At 37.4% G+C, this 20687-nt stretch overlaps 1 protein-coding gene across 1 annotated transcript in view; it reads left to right on the top strand.

The window, feature by feature from the left end:
- LOC117317664 (ankyrin-1-like) overlaps positions 1 to 20687 on the top strand; it is a 34459-nt gene that overhangs the window by 9319 nt on the left and 4453 nt on the right. The window contains 15 exon segments of the mRNA XM_033872533.1: positions 1365 to 1468; positions 5035 to 5191; positions 5525 to 5619; positions 6491 to 6566; positions 6834 to 6931; positions 7166 to 7292; positions 8891 to 8961; positions 9615 to 9720; positions 10473 to 10547; positions 11334 to 11559; positions 12039 to 12250; positions 12964 to 13103; positions 13601 to 13671; positions 17676 to 17763; positions 18421 to 18515. Of these exon segments, the coding sequence (XP_033728424.1) occupies positions 1365 to 1468; positions 5035 to 5191; positions 5525 to 5619; positions 6491 to 6566; positions 6834 to 6931; positions 7166 to 7292; positions 8891 to 8961; positions 9615 to 9720; positions 10473 to 10547; positions 11334 to 11559; positions 12039 to 12250; positions 12964 to 13103; positions 13601 to 13671; positions 17676 to 17763; positions 18421 to 18515 (1741 nt within the window).

Genomic DNA, 20687 nt, shown 5'->3' with positions numbered 1-20687 from the left:
CTTTCTCAAATTTTATATGTAGGTTCCCCTCGGTGCCTAGTTATGGATATTGCATTTTGAGACTAATCGGAAAACAACATGGCCGACAGGCAGCCATATTGTATTTTGACAATTGAAGTTTGTTATCGCTATTTCTCAAAAAGTGCTGAAGGGATCTTTCTCAAATTTGATATGTAGGTTCCCCTTGGTGGGTGGTTATGCATATTGCATTTTGAGACCAATCGGAAAACAATATGGCTGACAGGCAGCCATCTTAGGTTTTGACAATTGAAGTTTGTTATTGCTATTTCTCAGAAAGCACTGAATTGATCTTTCTCAAATTTCATATGTAGGTTCCTCTTGGTGCTTACATTAGTTATGCATATTGCATTTTGAGACCAATCGGAAAACAATATGGCCGACAGGCAGCCATCTTGGATTTGGACAATTGAAGTTTGTTATCACTATTTCTCAGAAAGTGCTGAAGGGATCTTTCTCAAATTTTATATGTAGGTTCCCCTCGGTGCCTAGTTATGGATATTGCATTTTGAGACTAATCGGAAAACAACATGGCCGACAGGCAGCCATATTGTATTTTGACAATTGAAGTTTGTTATTGCTATTTTACAGAAGGTACTGAAGGGATAGAACAATCTGCCACAAAATATCATTCATAACCTTGACATAACATCATTCAAACCAGGGCTCACACACACGATAAAATCCTAAAACAATCACACAAGAGTTTTTAACCTGAGCTCTCTCATATCTAAAAGCTGGTAGCTAGATGGGGCGCTACATCAAATGTATAAATATTTTTTCAAATGCTAATGATAATGATAATTTGTGAAGCGCTTATAGGCATGGGATCCTCAAAAGTTTGAAAAGAAAGGCCTCATTAATTTTACAGGTAATCTAGGACCTTCATATTACATCTACAACTACGTATACATTAACCCATTGAAGATGTCAAATAAGATTACCCGAGTACCTATTCTGACAATTAGCTGCCAAGACGCACTTGCAATCAAAAGTAGATATGAATTTCTTTTCTTGCCAATATTTTGTCCTAGTCCTAATCAGGTATTGGTGATGTTCCATACAAAGTTGACCATGTCCCCACTAAACAAAAGCAGTTAAAATAATTTGTTTTCGTTTGTGTCTTCAGTACTTTCAGTACTTTGATATTATGTTAGAGACAAGAGTGACCACAAATGTAAAGAATTGTATATAACAAAGGGATTACACAACTGGATAGGGATACATTGTATGTCTTTTTCAGAGAGAGGTTACAGAAAAGATCCAAATGTATTAATAATTATGTATATACATGTATCCACAGCTCTTTTAAAGTAGGGCCTAACTGCCACTCTTTTTTTGTGTAGGTGCTGATTTGTGTGTTTGGAGCCAGACCTAACAAGTGTAATGTCCATAACGGAAAGAGTCCTCTACACTACGCCGCCCAGTACAACCACGTAGACACCGTAAGGTACGATGTTATCATCACTTCAAGACTACAACTGTCCACACGTTTACATATTCTTATCCTCTCAGACTGAGTGGGGGCTCGTATGTACGTAACCAAATTAATGATCATATTCTCCTGAAATTTCATACACTCAATTGCAACCAGTTCACGTTTAAATCACCTGGGGTCAAAAATGAGGTCACTGTTACTATAAATAGATTTTTGACATCCTTGCTTTACTGACTTCATTAATGATCCAGTTGTACTGAAACTTCATACACTTACATCCATTTTCTCTTGTACAACTTCATATTTCAGTCATCTCAAAACAAAAATGAGGTCACTGTTACTATAAATAGATTCTTAATGTCTTAGTTCTTCTGACATCATTAATGATCCAATTGTCCTGAAACTTCCTACACTTAATCTCTCTTACAGGTTTTCATTTCAATGACCTTGTGTCAAAAATGAGGTCAATGTTACTATAAATAGTTTCTAGTGTCCTTTCTTTACCTAGGGGCTGCAGTGGCCGAGTGGTTCAGGTGTCCCGACACTTTATCACTAGCCCTCCACCTCTGAGTTCGAAACCTACGTGGGGCAGTTGCCAGGTACTGACCGTAGGCCGGTGGTTTTTCTCGGGGTACTCCGGCTTTCCTCCACCTCCAAAACCTGGCACATCCTTAAATGACCCTGGCTGTTAATAGGACGTTAAACAAAAACAAACAAACAAACTAAAGTGCTCTAACAACTTGTTTTAATTTTCTGGTAATCCTAAATCTCCATACACGTAAACACAACCATCATCTGATGAGCAAATTTGGGTTTTAATCTCTTTTGATCAAAATTAAGGTCATTGCTAGCTGTTTGTGTGTTACATGCCATTAATAGATTTTCAAACTCCTCACTCTACCAACTTCACTAATTTTATCTGATTGTCCTTAAACTTCAGAATATACTTCTTTTGAATGAATTTGCATTTCAATCTCCTCCGATCCAAATAGATGTACTATAGATTTTCACCATCTTAACTCTACCAACTTTGTTAATTATTGGATAGTGCTGTTGTTAATTCAAACTCTTACTCACAACTCCTGATCGACGTTGTTATTAGACAAATCTTACTATCTTTTGTTGCATATTGGTAAATGTTTAAAATAAGGGGATCTGTATCATTTGGGATGCCTTGTACTTTGTACACCCCTCTTTCGTCAAAGCTATATAGTTGATTCTCTCAGACAATTCTGATATTTATCAATATATCATCAATTTGTATATGGCCATCAAAAGTTTTCTAATTGTTGAAATATGATAGTACTTGTATGATATTGATGTGTTTAGATCTTTAATTTTTTCCCTCTTTTTTACCTCCCTCACATTCAGAAAAAAATATCCATGAAACTTTGAAGGGTTTGATAATCATGACCAATAGTCATGCTGTGATCAGCTGTTTTTTTATGATAAATTTTTTGTCCCTTGTTTTTAGGTCATCTGACCCGAAGGGTCAGGATGACCTATAGTCATCATGCTTCGTCCGTCGTCGTGCGCCGTCCGCCGTGCACCGTGCGTCGTGCGTAAACTTTTCACATTTCAAACTTCTTCTCAAGTTCCACCGGTGGGATTGAGCTGAAACTTGCCTGAAATGATCCTGAGATGGTCCTGACCAAGTGTTGTTATTTTTCGAGTCAGTCTGAAATCCAAGATGGCTGCCATAGCCGCCATTTTGAAAACACATTTTAAACTTCTTCTCATGTTCCACCAGTGTTATTGAGCTGAAACTTGCCAGAAATGATCCTGAGATGGTCCTGACCAAGTGTTGCTATTTTTCGGGTCGGTCCGAAATCCAAGATGGCCGCCATAGCCGCCATCTTGAAAAACACATTTTAAACTTCTTCTCAAGTTCCACCAGTGCTACTGAGCTGAAACTTGCCTGAAATGATCCTGAGATGGTCCTGACCAAGTGTTGTTATTTTTCGGGTCGGTCCGAAATCCAAGATGGCCGCCATAGCCTCCATCTTGAAAAACACATTTTAAACTTCTTCTCAAGTTCCACCAGTGCTACTGAGCTGAAACTTGCCTGAAATGAGCCTGAGAAGGGCCTGACCAAGTGTTGCTATTTTTCGGGTCGGTCCGAAATCCAAGATGGCCGCCATAGCCGCCATCTTGAAAAACGCATTTTAAACTTCTTCTCAAGTTCCACCAGTGGTACTGAGCTGAAACTTGCCTGAAATGATCCCGAGATGGTCCTGACTAAGTGTTGTTATTTTTCGGGTCGGTCCGAAATCCAAGATGGCCGCCATAGCCGCCATCTTGAAAAACACATTTTAAACTTCTTCTCAAGTTCCACAAGTGCCATTGAGCTGGAAATTGGTGAGGATGTTAAGGAAGGAGAGCCAACAAAGTGTTGTTATTTCTCAGCTTCATAAAAACTTTGACATGGCAGCCATGGCGGCCATTTTGTAACATGATTGCACAATCATGGTTTTCCTGAACAACACCTATTTCAAACTTCTTCTCAAATTCCACCATTGGGATTCACTTCTTACTTACTAAAAATGATCCTGAGGTGATTCTGACCAAGTGTTGTTATTTTTCGGATCCGTCAGAAATCCAAGATGGCCGCCACAGCCGGCATTTTGAAAACACATTTGAAACTTCTTCTCAAGTTCAACTGGTGAGATTGAACTGAAACTTGCCTGCAATGATCCTTGGATGGTCCTGACCAAGTGTTATTATTTGTTGGGTCAGTCAGAAACCCAAGATGGCCACCATAGCCAACAGTGCCTCTAAACCTGCTTCAGAGAATGCATACTACAATAATATAAGGGTCTTTAATTTAGAGTCAGATGACCGTTAAGGCCCCTGGGCCTCTTGTTTAAAGAATTATAACCTTGTTCTAAGATCTCATCTTACTTTTAAACTCAATAGGTGTCTAAATATGGTAAACTAAATGGATGTCTAAATATGGTAAACTCAATTAGTGTCTAAATATGGTAAACTTAATAGATGTCTTAATATGGTAAACTCAATAGGTGTCTAAATGTGGTAAACTCAATAGGTGTCTAAATTTGGTAAACTCAATAGGTGTCTATATATGGTAAACTCAATAGGTGTCTAAATATGGTAAACTAAATGGATGTCTAAATATGGTAAACTCAATTAGTGTCTAAATATGGTAACTCAATAGATGTCTAAATATGGTAACTCAATAGGTGTCTAAATATGGTAAACTCAATAGGTGTCTAAATATGGTAACTCAATAGGTGTCTAGATATGGTAAACTCAATAGGTGTCTAAATATGGTAAACTCTTTAGGTGTCTAAATATAGTAAACTCAATAGCTGTCTAAATATGGTAGGTATAGACTTGATTATTAGAGCAGGCAGCATTTCTCTGAGTATAGCGTTTCAATTTGAAGATTTTTTGTAAGAAATTTTTTCGCAAGAATATAGCCATAATGTTTATGGCAATTATAATGGCAGAGCAGAATTGACACAAAATTAAAATGTCATTCAGCTTTGTGTTAATATAACAAACTTCAGATAAAAGTGTTGTTATTGATAATAATAAAGTACATTGTTGTGTTTCAGCTGTCTAATCCGACGAGGAGCTGACTTTAATCGTGAGGATCACAATGGAATGAGACCAGATGATTCTAGGACAGGCACATACGGGGACGACTGTCTTAATATAATATCTACCCTCAGGGCCCAGAGATGTGAAAACCTCAGTCGTCTGACCATTGAGGTAATTATATACGGGGACGACTGTCTTAATATACTGTAATATCTACCCTCAGGGCCCAGAGATGTGAAAACCTCACTCGTCTGACCATTGAGGTAATTATATACGGGGACGACTGTCTAAATATCATATCTACTCTCAGGGCCCAGAGATGTGAAAACCTCACTCGTCTGACCATTGAGGTAAGGATATACGGGGACGACTGTCTAAATATCATATCTACCCTCAGGGCCCAGAGATTTGAAAACCTCACTCGTCTGACCATTGAGAAAATCTCAAACACCTCTGAATAAGAAAAACAAAATTCATCTTTCAATAATTTGTATATATTTGCAGGGTAAACTGAGATCTCAAGAGCTGAAAGAATCGGACATCAGTGTTGTTAACTCTGACGGGTTTACGTTACTCATGGTGGCAGCTCTCCACAACAGGTGAGAACCTTTAATGATGGCCTGGATGTGGACACTTTTGTTGTGCAGCCTTTTGAATATTTTCTGATCACACTGTAAAGTTACAATACTTTGTCGGTTTGAGTTCAGGCACTCAAATTTGTTTACTTTATTGCACTGATTGAGACTGAAAATGTATAAAATGTGTTTTTCAAGTTCACTTAGTTACGGCCACTGAAAGGCATCCTGAGTTGCAGACTGGCCATTAGCATTCACTACCCAGCATGTAAGGAACAACAACTTGGGGTAGAGATTGCCCCATTACACAACTTTGATTGGTCAGCTCTATCTCAGGACGGCTTCTGGAGAGTTTCATTCAAATCCCCAAGTTTTTCAAACTTGAGAACATAGGAATGTGTTAAATTGTTTAAAGATTCTGATATAGATGATAGTGCAGTCATGTAGCATAATATCCTCTGTAGAGGTCAAACTTTCAACAGAGCTGAAGATAAACAATGCTTTGTCTGCTATGTCCATGAATGTTCCCACAAACATTTGCCAAAATCACACCATATGATCATAGCTCCTGAATCAGCAGGAAATTTGAAATCTTTTCCAAAATGGTGTCCACGGCCATCACCTTGGATCCATCAGACCCCCAAAATAACAATACATGTTCTGGGTCATATCTGGATCCTATTGAGCCAGTCTCAGTTTGAATTTGAAGCTCGTGTCAAAATTTGGTAGTGGTGAGGATATTTGTTACCTTACAATTTTAGTTTATATTCATTTTAGATAACAAGTTCATTTTGTATGAGGCTTGAGTAGATAAATTGATGATTAATCATGGAATTTCAGAAAAATAATGATAAATTTTTGTATAAAAAATAAACTTGCCATATTTTGTTGACAGGGTAGACAGCATGAAAGTCATCCTGGATTTTGATAACAGCAGAATAAAGTCTTTTATCGATGCTCAGTATTGTCAGGTAAATATTGAATGTTAAAATCAGAACAACTTTATCCTCCCCAAGCTAGCTGTGGTAAAAAGTGTCAAAATTGGCCTCTTCCAAATTGAAAGAACTGTTAAATTCAGAATCCTTTGCCATTAGCCTTTTGAGGTAAAAGACAATCAAATTTGTTCATATAATTGGGAAATAGTAACAAATTACACAGTAAAATGATAATTATTTTTTATTAAACACCTTTTAGCAAGTAAAGTTAAGAGATTCATGTAAAATGATATGTTCGTGTAGATGCAAGGTGTCTATGATGGGAGCCTCCGGACTGGAATGACCGCTCTGGCTATAGCTGCTTACCATGGTCACACAGTGTGTGTTAGGATGCTGCTCCAGTAAGTCTATCTTTGACATAGGACAAAAATGTCCTAAGTCTGAGGACAAGGATCTGCAGATTTCTCTCGAATAGGTGATACATGAAAGTTTTATTAAAAGCTTTTATGGAACTAAAAATTCTGAATTATAAGAAAGATCTTCAAAATTAATTCTTACTTTCTTATTGTTAAAAGTAATACAATTCAAAGTCTGTAATTAATTATTTACCATAATTCACAATGTGCCCCTTGTAGAAGGGGAGCTAACCCTGTGATTGGCGATGTGGAGGGTTATCTGCCCCTACACCATGCTGTAGTACAGAACCATGAAGAAGTTGTGGATGCCATGTTGATACAGGATTATTTCCCCTTTACATACAGTGTAAGTAAACTATATCCCTGTACATACAGTGTAAGTAAACTATATCCCTGTACATACAGTGTAAGTAAACTATATCCCTGTACATACAGTGTAAGTAAACTATATCCCTGTACATACAGTGTAACTATATCCCTGTACATACAGTGTAAGTAAACTATATCCCTGTACATACAGTGTAAGTAAACTATATCCCTGTACATACAGTGTAAGTAAACTATATCCCTGTACATACAGTGTAAGTATACTATATCCCTGTACATACAGTGTAAGTATACTATATCCCTGTACATACAGTGTAAGTAAACTATATCCCTGTACATACAGTGTAAGTATACTATATCCCTGTACATACAGTGTAAGTAAACTATATCCCTGTACATACCGTGTGAGTATATCCCTGTACATACAGTGTAAGTAAACTATATCCCTGTACATACAGTGTAAGTAAACTATATCCCTGTACATACAGTGTAAGTAAACTATATCCCTGTACATACAGTGTAAGTAAACTATATCCCTGTACATACAGTGTAAGTAAACTATATCCCTGTACATACAGTGTAAGTATACTATATCCCTGTACATACAGTGTAAGTATACTATATCCCTGTACATACAGTGTAAGTAAACTATATCCCTGTACATACAGTGTAAGTATACTATATCCCTGTACATATAGTGTAAGTATATCCCTGTACATATAGTGTAAGTATATCCCTGTACATACAGTGTAAGTATACTATATCCATGTACATACAGTGTAAGTAAACTCTATCCCTGTACATACAGTGTAAGTAAACTATATCCCTGTACATACAGTGTAACTATATCCCTGTACATACAGTGTAAGTAAACTATATCCCTGTACATACAGTGTAAGTAAACTATATCCCTGTACATACAGTGTAAGTATACTATATCCCTGTACATACAGTGTAAGTATACTATATCCCTGTACATACAGTGTAAGTAAACTATATCCCTGTACATACAGTGTAAGTATACTATATCCCTGTACATATAGTGTAAGTATATCCCTGTACATATAGTGTAAGTATATCCCTGTACATACAGTGTAAGTATACTATATCCCTGTACATACAGTGTAAGTAAACTATATCCCTGTACTACAGTGCATTGTACATACAATCTCTGGGTCTGTCATGATATCATAAATAAATATCTCGGGTCCAACCATTTGTACCTCAATAAACGAAAAAGGCCTAGGATAATAGGCTGGAAATGTAGTTTAGGTAATACATGTATAAATGGATACACACATCGGTAAAGTCCCATTTTAATCTTAAATAATTATTAATTATTGACAAAGGAAATCGGGAATGAGCAGAAGCCTATTTTCCATAAGTAATTTTACATACATCCACGGTATTGTATGAATTTGTTTTCTTTCAGTGTTATCTGATTTTATGCAAGCTTAATTGACCAATGAATTTAAAATCTATAAGCGATCAAAGTTCAGATAGGTTTAATCTTTTTGGAATTAAGATGATAGGTTTTGGTATTGGGCAGGTGTAGTATGTTCTGTTATACAGTACTTGTTTCTGTCATACTTATAGCAGCTTTTTCTCCATTTACAGGGACTTTACCAGGCCTGCACCATCAGTAAGAAAACATCATTAGACAGAAAACTGAGAGATGCTTGGAAAATGTAATCATTTAATACTACTATGAATAACTTAGATTTCGCGAATATTTTATTTCATGAACTGACCTCTTCAGACATATTGGATGATATATGTTTTGGCAAACGCTGATCTAGAAATGACTTTAAATTTGTGATTGATAAGCTATTTTACAGTCACGGACCCTGCAAAAAAATCAATTGCACATCTGATTCAGTAAAAGATTGACATTTTCAACTTCTTTTCATAATCATTTTGACATAATTTCGTAGAAAACATGCCTGACCAAAGATGCACCAAAATTGTAGACACAGATTTTTTTTATAATGTTTTTTTTTTATGGACAATTTTAAGTTAAAGAACGTTGACCAAACCATGGCCAGATATACAGATACACTAGTTAGGTTCAAATAAAACATCTTTTAATCTTGATGTGATTACTAGTCTAAGATATTCAGAGTTTGCTGAGAGGTGTTTCTATGTTGTTTACTAGTTCAAAGTTGCTGTATTTGCTTGACATGTACTAAGATGTTGTGCAATGTTATTATTAATAATTTCCATGTCAACACACAACAACAATCATATTTCAGTGTATCAGATCTCAGGTGACTGTTAAAGCCTACAGATCTCTTGTTGTCCGACTATAATTACAACTAAATATGTCTGTTTTCTGTCACAGACGACAAGAGAAAATCGTGATGACCGAGTTGATGTCATGTGCGATGAGTGGGAAAGCTGAGGAACTTTATCGTCTCCTTGAGGATGGGGACAACCTCAATTCACAGGTGAGAAACAAAAGATCAATTCACAGGTGAGAGACAAAAGATCAATTCACAGGTGAGAAACAAAAGATCAATTCACAGGTGAGAAACAAAAGATCAATTTACATGTAACAGGAAATCGAGCGAGTATCTACATTTTACTTTGCCTCTACTGGCGATTGAACCTACGACCTCATCGTTCCTGTCCACCAATCCACTGATCAAGCTAAGGAAAATTCTCCCTAGAGCAAATAATGGTAGAAGGCAATCATAATAGTGTCTCTCTGTATACTACTAAACTTGCCATGCACTTCTATATGATGAAGGTCATCTCCGACATCAACATCAGTGGTTGGCAATGTTTGGATTGGTTTATTTTTTTTAACGTCCTATTAACAGCCAGGGTCATTTAAGGATGTGCCAGGGTTTGGAGGTGGAGGAAAGCTGGAGTACCCGGAGAAAAACCATCGGCCTACGGTCAGTACCTGGCAACTGCCCCACGTAGGTTTTAAACTCGCAACCCAGAGGTGGAGAGCTAGTGATAACGTATCAGGACACCTTAACCACTCGGCCACCGCGATGGTAGAGGGCTAGTGATAAAGTGTCAGGACACCTTAACCACTCGGCCACCGTAGCCCCGTGATTGACAAATAGATAAATGATTACAACAGTTACTCTGTTTGATGTCTTGGTTTTTGTAGACTATCAAAGCGAGGACTGTGGTATATTGCACCAAACATTTGTGTCGTGCTGATAAAGTATGTTTTTACCCACAGACTGGAGTAGGCAGTTATCCCTTATACCTTGCTGCAGAAAATGGCCATTTGGATGTCGTGAAACTTCTATGTGAGGTATGACCATACTAATAATTACATCTTAAGCTGTGTAATGTCATTAATAAATTTTATATGATCAAAGCCAAAGAAATAATAAACAGTAACTTATCAGTTGTAGTTGACTTTAACCTTTATAATGCACATTATTGTGATACATCACTAAAGGCTCCACAAAATCAATTATGATTATGTGACAAAGTGCTGTTATGGAGTTTTTATCATTATGGAGTGTGGGGGGGGGGGGGGGGGGGGGGGGGGGGGCGCGGATGTGAGAAATCACTGTTATTGAGGTTTTTATTGGTGGGGGGGGGTAAATGATGCACCATTATCAAAGTTTTTTGTCATTGGAGGGAGGGAGAAGATGTGAGAAAGTGTCTTTATGAAGTTTTTGTTGTTACAGAGGGGTGTGGTTATTAGAAAGTGTTGTTAGGAAGTTTTTGGTGTTACAGAGGGGTGTGGTTATTAGAAAGTGTTGTTAGAAAGTTTTTGGTGTTACAGAGGGGTGCGGATGTGAAAAAGTGCCATGTTTCTTCCGGCTCCACTGCCCTACACATTGCAGCCAGGATGGGCAATGAGAAATCACTGTTATTGAGGTTTTTATTGGTGGGGGGGGGTAAATGATGCACCATTATCAAAGTTTTTTGTCATTGGAGGGAGGGAGAAGATGTGAGAAAGTGTCTTTATGAAGTTTTTGTTGTTACAGAGGGGTGTGGTTATTAGAAAGTGTTGTTAGGAAGTTTTTGGTGTTACAGAGGGGTGTGGTTATTAGAAAGTGTTGTTAGAAAGTTTTTGGTGTTACAGAGGGGTGCGGATGTGAAAAAGCGCCATGTTTCTTCCGGCTCCACTGCCCTACACATTGCAGCCAGGATGGGCAAACTGGATGTTGTCCAATATCTCCTCAATTTCACCACCACATGTAGCAACTCGGAACATACTGGTGATCGATGTTCTCAATCTCGTCGCAAACTTAACGTTAATGCTGTGAATGCAGATGGCAAGACGGCTCTACAACTGGCTGCAGAAAAAGGTTTTTCTTCACCGATGATAAAATCAAATTCAAAGACAAACAGTAAATTTTCAGCCGATGAAACATTTTTGTGTTCATGTACATGTTTTTTTTAATATTTAATAATGTACCCAGTTGATATGTCATTGATATTTCTGTTATCACATGTCGTTTAGATATTAAACAACAGTTAGGTTTCATAGAATGTGTTGATGTGAATTTTCAGGTAATTATGGAAGTTATAAACAGAAACAATGTAGAATTCAGTCAATAAAATTGAAATTTCAAAACTAGATTCATCAATTATTATTAATAGAACAAATTATCTTCTGACAATAACATGTGAGCAATGATATCAAGAGTTTATTTTTGAATTAATTTTGTCATGGCTGAATTTACCACAAGTAAGATAAACAGCAGTTTAAGGCTTGATGGACAGTTCTATTGTTAGACCTATTATATTATCATCGACATCAGCAGTATTTTCATTACGTTAACAGGCTACATGCAGATTGTGAAACTGCTGTTGTCACGGGGAGCCACGACAGCACTACTTGACGGCCATGGTGTCCTGTTTTCTCTTCCTGAGTATGCCTACGGTGGGGTGTTTAACGAGATTGAGTCTCATCGACACAAACATACAAACGACGTGATGAAACTCATTCGGAACAAGTCTAAAAAGAGGCTACAGGAGTTACGCAAAATATGGAAGGTAGGCTTTATGTGTACAAATGATTATAAGCTGTCTGTAAAAATGAATGAAACTATCTTTAAGGTGGCTGCCTACACCCATATCAAAATTTTGTGTGGGTAGAAAATTTTCAATTTATTTTGTACTGATTATCCAGATTATGAAGTGTCAAAAATTGAAAAAAGCTTAGATAATTGATTCCTAAGATCATTCTACAAAAAATCCTTAATAATTACTATAAATTTGGCATTTTGAGAAAAATCATTATTTGTGACATTTAAATTCTGTATACAAAGAAAATAGCACTCTTTTTTAATTCCTTTAAAGTGTTTTTATTTATTCATTGCAAGAGAGAAAATCAGGTGGATGAATTTTGAAAAAAACATGTGTCTTCCACTGGATAACCAGATCAGCAAAGCTTCGCAAATTCTCATGAGCTTGACACAAAATGTTGCATAAAGGAACGATAACTCTTGTGAGTTATATAATAGAGAGATAACTATTTTGAAGCACGTGTAGGCAAACATCTTAAAGGGAGAGAAACTATGAGTATTTGAACACTGAATTTTATTGTTGACAAGAAAAGATTTCAATTTGAAAATAAATACCGGTATATAGATATGTAAAGTTTATGTTTAGCTACAGTATACGGTATGATTTTCTTCTGGATGTGCATAAAATCACCATTTTGAATTTTGAATTTTAAAAGCTTGACATTGACCTTTATTATCCAGCCTCCTTTTGACCATAACCTGCGGGACAGGAAAAGCGACACACCTTTGATGGTGGCATGTAGAGTAGGTCATACGGAGGTGGCCAACTTCCTGTTAGCTTCAGCTGTGTACAAACAGAACACCACAGAGTCTGATACTGGGTAGGTTAATACATATGTGTTGTGAATGTACCTGACGAGCTGACATCTCTAAGAGAATGTGTTTATGTCACCTCGTCCTGAAGCTGATGTTCAGCCATGCCTGACTACAAGGGGGTAGCCTACACTTGGCCAAGCTCGTATTAGGACGTATTTTACGCACCCATACTTGTGTGATCGTAGACTTCACCTGCCATTGTCAGCAATATAGATTATTTGGTCATCTTTCATATAACACATGTATTGGGTGAGAGTTTTCATTATAATTACTGGGTTTGGACACATTTCCCCCAATATATATATATATATACACGTGTATATACCTTGTATGTCAATTTTAGCAAAACCAGCTCCAAATGTATTTCAGTAATTCAAGCCTCGGATATTTTCACCCATGAATGGTTAATTTGTTCCAATATATATATATGTAGTACCAAACCATTAGAGTCCTGACTTTTGTGTTATGGTGCCATAAAAAAATAGATATGCTTATATTACAGGTCAGATTCGGATGCTGACTCTGGTGTTCTTGATGCTGCTACAGTCACCAGTGGCACCACAAAGCTAGAAGGTAAACTTTTATCGTCTTAACTGAAAAATATTACAAATTTATACCTATGCAAGTCAAGAGTTTTACAAGCAGCGATTATAGAATTTAACTGGAGATTCAAAACTTGTAACTTAACACAATGTACATGACATTGTGTATATTGCATGTACATGTATGTTCTTCGTGGTAAACAAATGTTCGAGCAATTGAGTGACATATGCCTGTTGATATGTCAATATAGATCCTGTTCTTGTATAAGTTTGTCCTATCATTACACATACATGGGAAGTGGATATCTTGTTGACATCACTGGGGAATGAGAAATCTAATACGTAAACTCAGTATACTAACTAATATTAAAACAGTGCTAATTACTTAAGAAATAATTAACGATGACTCGTGTATTGTTGCAGGATATACAACGAGGACGAGGATATTTTGCAATTAAATTAATAACGACGGCCGCAGGCCTGAGTTATTAATTAAAATTGCAAAATATCCGAGTTAAAATATGGTTCTATTCTACCATGTACTGTTTAGTTCTGAGATCGACCTCTTTCTAATAGAAAAACAGCAAAGAAACCCCGGGAAAACCTTGTAATTTATTTCTTGAGTATTGCATTATTTGTTGATGAAATATACATTTCTTTACAGGCACTACAGTACTACGATCAAGAGCATATATAATATGGCGTTGAATATGAAAATTAAAAAAAAGGGATAAAGAAAATAAAAAAGAAGGGGGCCTCCGTAGGATTCGAACTCGCGTCGTGATAAAAAATTAATGAAAGACTAACCCATTAGCCCACTCGGCTATTGTAACCTAAGAAATAAGTGAATATTAGATATATAAAGTTGTAACAGCCGTGACTCACGAGCGTGTATTATTGGCACGAGCATGTATTATTGGAAAATAATACATGGTTTTAAACCAATCAAAACTGCCGTTGCAAAACAAACATGGTAGAATAGATTATAATATTGTATGTAAGAAATGTCACGGTGAATTTAAAATGGATTATTCATCAAATTACAAACTCAAAATCTGTTTCTAGATTTGAGACCAATGAATTGTCAATCAAACCAAAAAAATATTTTGAGTAAAGAAGAATTATGCATGATTAACGATTTTCACATACAAACTATTAGAGCTAAAAGTACTGTCTAAGTGAAGAATGTAGTATCTTAAGTCAGAGTATCTGGCCTATTGGAATATGTGATGTCTACAGCTTTATTAATTAATAGAATCTTCCCTTACTTGAGGTGGGGGACAATTATTGATTAATAGAATCTTTCCTTACCTGAGGTGGGGGACAATTATTGATTAATAGAATCTTTCCTTACCTGAGGTGGGGGACAATTATTGATTAATAGAATCTCTCCTTACTTGAGATTGGGGACAATTATATAATTTAATAGAATCTTTCCTTATTTGAGGTTGGGGACAATTATATATTAATAGAATCTTTCATTACTTGAGGTGGGGATGATTATTGATTAAGAGAATCTTTCCTTACTTGAGGTTGGGTACAATTATTGATTAATAGAATCTTTCATTACTTGAGGTGGGGGATGATTATTGATTAAGAGAATCTTCCCTTACTTGAGGTTGGGGACAATTATTGATTAATAGAATCTTTCCTTACCTGAGGTGGGGGACAATTATTGATTAATAGAATCTTTCCTTATTTGAGGTGGGAGACGATTATTGATTAATAGAATCTTTCATTACTTGAGGTTGAGGACAATTATATATTAATAGAATCTTTCTTTATTTGAGGTGGGAGACGATTATATATTAATAGAATCTTTCATTACTTGAGGTTGGGGACAATTATTGATTAATAGAATCTTTCCTTACCTGAGGTTGGGGACAATTATATATTAATAGAATCTTTCCTTACTTGAGGTGGGGACGATTATATATTAATAGAATCTTTCCTTACTTGAGGTGGGGGACGATTATATATTAATAGAATCTTTCCTTATTTGAAGTCGGGGACGATTATATATTAATAGAATCTTTCCTTACTTGAGGTGGGGGACGATTATTGATTAATAGAATCTTTCATTACTTGAGGTTGAGGACAATTATATATTAATAGAATCTTTCCTTACTTGAGGTGGGGGACGATTATATATTAATAGAATCTTTCCTTACTAATAGAATCTTTCCTTACTAATAGAATCTTTCCTTACTAATAGAATCTTTCTTTACTTGAGGTGGGGATGATTATTGATTTAAAGAATCTTTCCTTACTTGAAGTCGGGGATGATTACTTTTTCTCCCATCATACTATCTTATTTACATATGATCCAGTTATTGTGATGAAACACAATTGTTATTGGTGACATAATTGAATTGTTGATATGTCATTGTTTTATTGCCAGCTTGTTCTATCGGTACCATATCCTAGAGGATGACAGAAAAATCTTTTAAATCTTTAACAAATGAAATGAGAGACAAGTCTGTGAATTATTTAGTTACTATTTGATATTTTGGTCTTGCCTTTAAATTCATCAGTTTCATTTTTGTGGTTTAAATAAATAATTGATTTTAAGAAAAAGTAATACACATGCACAGCAATTTCCCAAACCAGCCTTTTGTCCTTTACCAAAACAGAGTGCCTCAATCTTTGGAGTTTCTGTTTATGGGGATATCTGGAGGTGGTATAAACTTTTTGAGACATGGTCTACACTTTCTTGATGATAGGGTGTAATTTCTCCAGTGTTGTAGCTTATGGGGGGTCATGGTGGCCAAGTGGTTAAGGTGTCCTGACACTTTATCACTAGCCCTACACCTCTGGGTTGTGAGTTCAAAACCTACATGGGGCAGTTGCCAGGTACTGACCGTAGGCCGGTGGTTTTTAGCTCACCTGCCCGAAGGGCAAGTGAGCTTATGCCATGGTGCGGCGTCCGTCGTCCGTCCGGCGTCAACTTTTTCATTTAAACAACTTCTTCTCAATAACCAAGAGGCCCAGGAACTTCATATTGGGCCTATAGTATGCTGGGGTGAAGGGCTACCAAGTTTGTTAAAATAAATTACTTTGACCTTCATTCAAGGTCACAGGGGTCAAATACGCTATAATCTTCAAACGACTTCTTCCCAATAACCAAAAGGTCCAGGGACTTGATATTGGGCCTGTAGCATGCTGGGGTGAAGGGCTACCAAGTTTGTTTAAATAAATGACCTTGACCTTCACTCAAGGTCACATGGGTCAAATAGGTTATAATCTTCAAACGACTTCTTCTCAATAACCAAGAGGTCCAGGGACTTGATATTGGGCCTGTAGCATGCTGGGGTGAAGGGCTACCAAGTTTGTTAAAATAAATGACCTTGACCTTCATTCAAGGTCACATGGGTCAAATAGGTTATAATCTTCAAATGACTTCTTCCCAATAACCAAAAGGTCCAGGGACTTGATATTGGGCCTGTAGCATGCTGGGGTGAAGGGCTACCAAGTTTGTTTAAATAAATGACCTTGACCTTCACTCAAGGTCACATGGGTCAAATAGGTTATAATCTTCAAACGACTTATTCTCAATAACCAAGAGGTCAAGGGACTTGATATTTGGCCTGTAGCATGCTGGGGTGAAGGGCTACCAAGTTGTTCAAATAAATGACCTTGACTTTCATTCAAGGTCACATGGGTCAAATAGGTTAAAATCTTTAAAAGACTTCTTCTCAATAACCAAGAGGCCCAGGGACTTGATATTGGGCCTGTCTGTAGCATGCTTAGAGCCAAGAGCCAAGACCCGATCTTAGGCCAATAGTATGCTGGAATGAAGGACTAAAAAATATATTGACATGAATAAACCTAGCTTACTCTGATATTCTTGTTCTCCGGGTACTTTCCCCCACCTCCAAAACCTGCCACGTCCTTAAATGACCCTGGGTGTAAATAGGACGTTAAACAAACCAAACCAAATTGTAGCTTACATCCTTAGTGTATGTACATCTGCTTAGGTTTAATGATGGCCGGAGATGTAGTTTATTTAAAATTGAATATCACTTTTCCCTTCAGATTCTGGAGAATCTTTTGAGAAGCATAATTCAGCATATCAGAGAAAGAATTCTGAGTCAGACAGCGGTGAAACGCAAACAGGGCAGTGGTAAGGATTAATCATTATCAACTTATTTCCTGCAATAAGCCCAGAGGCCAACTTGATTTGCACTCTTCTCCTTCTGCTTCTGGAAGATCTTCTACCTCTTCCTTCTCGACGCTGGAAAATTTATCTTCCAAGATGGCGGCGACCATGTTTAAGTGTGCGACATGCAAAAAAAAAAAAAGTGATGAGTTTCACTAGATAAGGATTTAAGGCACATACATGGACAGGTATTATGTCACAGTGATCGAGAAAACTTAAAAACTGGTTTGTTTTGGGTTGTGTTCTTCCGGTTTACTCGATTTGCATATAACTGAATGCAATCTTCTGAGAAGGCTTAAATTCTCTTCTGAGAAGTGTTCAAATCGAGTTGGCCTCAAGGGGCAAACTGTCTACTGAACTGTTTAGACATGGATGGACTTTTTACCAGGCATAAGCTTATTGCTGGATAAATAGATGGGTTATCAATGGAGTTGGACATCTGATAATTGTCCGAACAAATTTAGGTATAGCATCATATAGTGGAGAAATTAAGTCAAGACTACAACCATATTCTGTATTTTTGTGTTTTATTTTCTGGTACAATTAAAAGATTGATTGGTAGCACATGGGAAGGCCATTATTCATACTGAACATTTATTCCAGATTTTTATCACATTACAGGGGTCAGATGAGTGGAGAAAGTATTCGGCCTCCAAGTCGTGTAGAGAGCCTTCTGAGTGATGTGGAGAAGCCAAAAGGCCTGTCAATCTATCACGGTAGGTTTCTTTCCTGTGTAATGAACCCATCAAATGTCATATATTGTCGACAATCACAGGACTAGGATTTGTAAGGAAGATAATGTTGCTGTAATAAAGCTATATCGGTGCCCAAAAATTACAAAACGAGGAACTATGCTGATGATAACCATGGCTTTACCAATTAATGCTTTACACTAGGTGCCCCAAAAATAACAGCCTACCCTTTTTAGGTCATCTGACCCGAAGGGTCAGGATGACCTATAGTCATCATGTTTCGTCCGTCGTCGTGTGCCGTCCGCCGTTCGCCGTCCGCCGTGCGTAAACTTTTCACATTTCAAACTTCTTCTCAAGTTCCACCAGTGGGATTGAGCTGAAACTTGCCTGAAATGATGCTGGGATGGTCCCGACCAAGTGTTGTTATTTTTCGGGTCAGTCTGAAATCCAAGATGGCCGCCACAGCCGCCATTTTGAAAACACATTTGAAACTTCTTCTCGAGTTCCACCAGTGCTATTGAGCTGAAACTTGCCTGAAATGATCCTGAGATGATCCCGACCAAGTGTTGTTATTTTTCAGGTCAGTCAGAAATCCAAGATGGCCGCCATGGCAACCATCTTGAAAAACACATTTTAAACTTCTTCTCCAGTTCCACTGGTGCGATTGAGCTGGAAGTTGGTGAGGATGTTAAGGAGGGAGAGTCAACAAAGGGTTGTTATTTTTTGGCTTTGTAAAAACTTTGACATGGCAGCCACGTCGGCCATTTTGTAACATGATTGTGCAATCATGGTTCTTCTGAACTACACCTATTTGAAACTTCTTCTCAAATTCCACTGATGGGATTCAGTTCTTACTTACCAAAAATGATCCTGAGATGGTCCTGACCAAGAGTTGCTATTTTTCAGGTCAGTCAGTAATCCAAGATGGCCGCCATGGCAACCATCTTGAAAAACACATTTTAAACTTTTCCTCCAGTTTCAATGGTGCAATTGAGCTGGAAACTGGTGAGGATGTTAAGGAAAGATAGTCAACAAAGTGTTGTTATTTTTTGGCATCGTTAAAACTTTGACATGGCAGCTAAGGTGGCCATTTTGTAACATGATTACGCAATCATGGTTTTCCTGAACTATTTGAAACTTCTTCTCAAATTCCACCAGGGGGATTCAGCTCTAACATACCAAAAATGATCTTTAGATGATCCTGGCCAAGTGTTGTTATTTATGGGTCAGTCAGAAATCCAAGATGGCCGCCATGGCAACCATCTTGAAAAACACATTTTTAACTTCTTCTCCAGTTCCACTGGTGTGATTGAGCTTGAAATTGGTGAGGATGTTAAGGAAGCAGAGCCAACAAAGTGTTGTTATTTTTTCGGCCTTGTAAAAACTTTGACATGGCAGCAGCAATGGCAGCCATTTTGTAACATGATTGCGCAATCATGGTTTTCCTGAACAACACCTATTTCAAACTTCTTCTCAAATTCGACCGGTGGGATTCAGCTCTAACTTACCAGAAATTATCCTTAGATGGTCCAGACCAAGTGTTGTTATTTATTGGGTCGGTCAGAAATCCAAGATGGCCACCATGGCCAACAGTGCCACTATATACTTGCTACAGAGAATACATACTACAATAATATAAGGGTTTTAATTTAGAGTCAGATGACCGTTAAGGCCCCTGGGCCTCTTGTTAGGTCATCTGACCTGAAGGGTCAGGATGACCTATAGTCATCATGTTTCGTCCGTCGTCGTGCGCCGTCCGCCGTCCGCCGTGCGTAAACTTTTCACATTTCAAACTTCTTCTCAAGTTCCACCAGTGGGATTGAGCTGAAACTTGCCTGAAATGATGCTGGGATGGTCCTGACCAAGTGTTGTTATTTTTCGGGTCGGTCTGAAATCCAAGATGGCCGCCACAGCCGCCATCTTGAAAACACATTTTAAACTTCTTCTCAAGTTCCACTAGTCAGATTGAGCTGAAACTTGCCTGAAATGATGCTGGGATGGTCCTGAGGAAGTGTTGTTATTTTTCAGGTCGGTCAGAAATCCAAGATGGCCGCCACGGCAACCATCTTGAAAAACACATTTTAAACTTCTTCTCCAGTTCCACTCATGCCATTGAGCTGGAAATTGGTGAGGATGTTAAGGAAGGAGAGCCAATAAAGTGTTGTTATTTTTCGGCTTCGTAAAAACTTTGACATG

Source organism: Pecten maximus, chromosome 19, assembly GCF_902652985.1.
Source record: "Pecten maximus chromosome 19, xPecMax1.1, whole genome shotgun sequence".
In the NCBI taxonomy this organism is placed as follows: domain Eukaryota; kingdom Metazoa; phylum Mollusca; class Bivalvia; order Pectinida; family Pectinidae; genus Pecten; species Pecten maximus.
The sequence above is the reverse complement of the archived record's forward strand: the minus strand, read 5'-3'. Positions and strand labels throughout refer to the sequence as shown.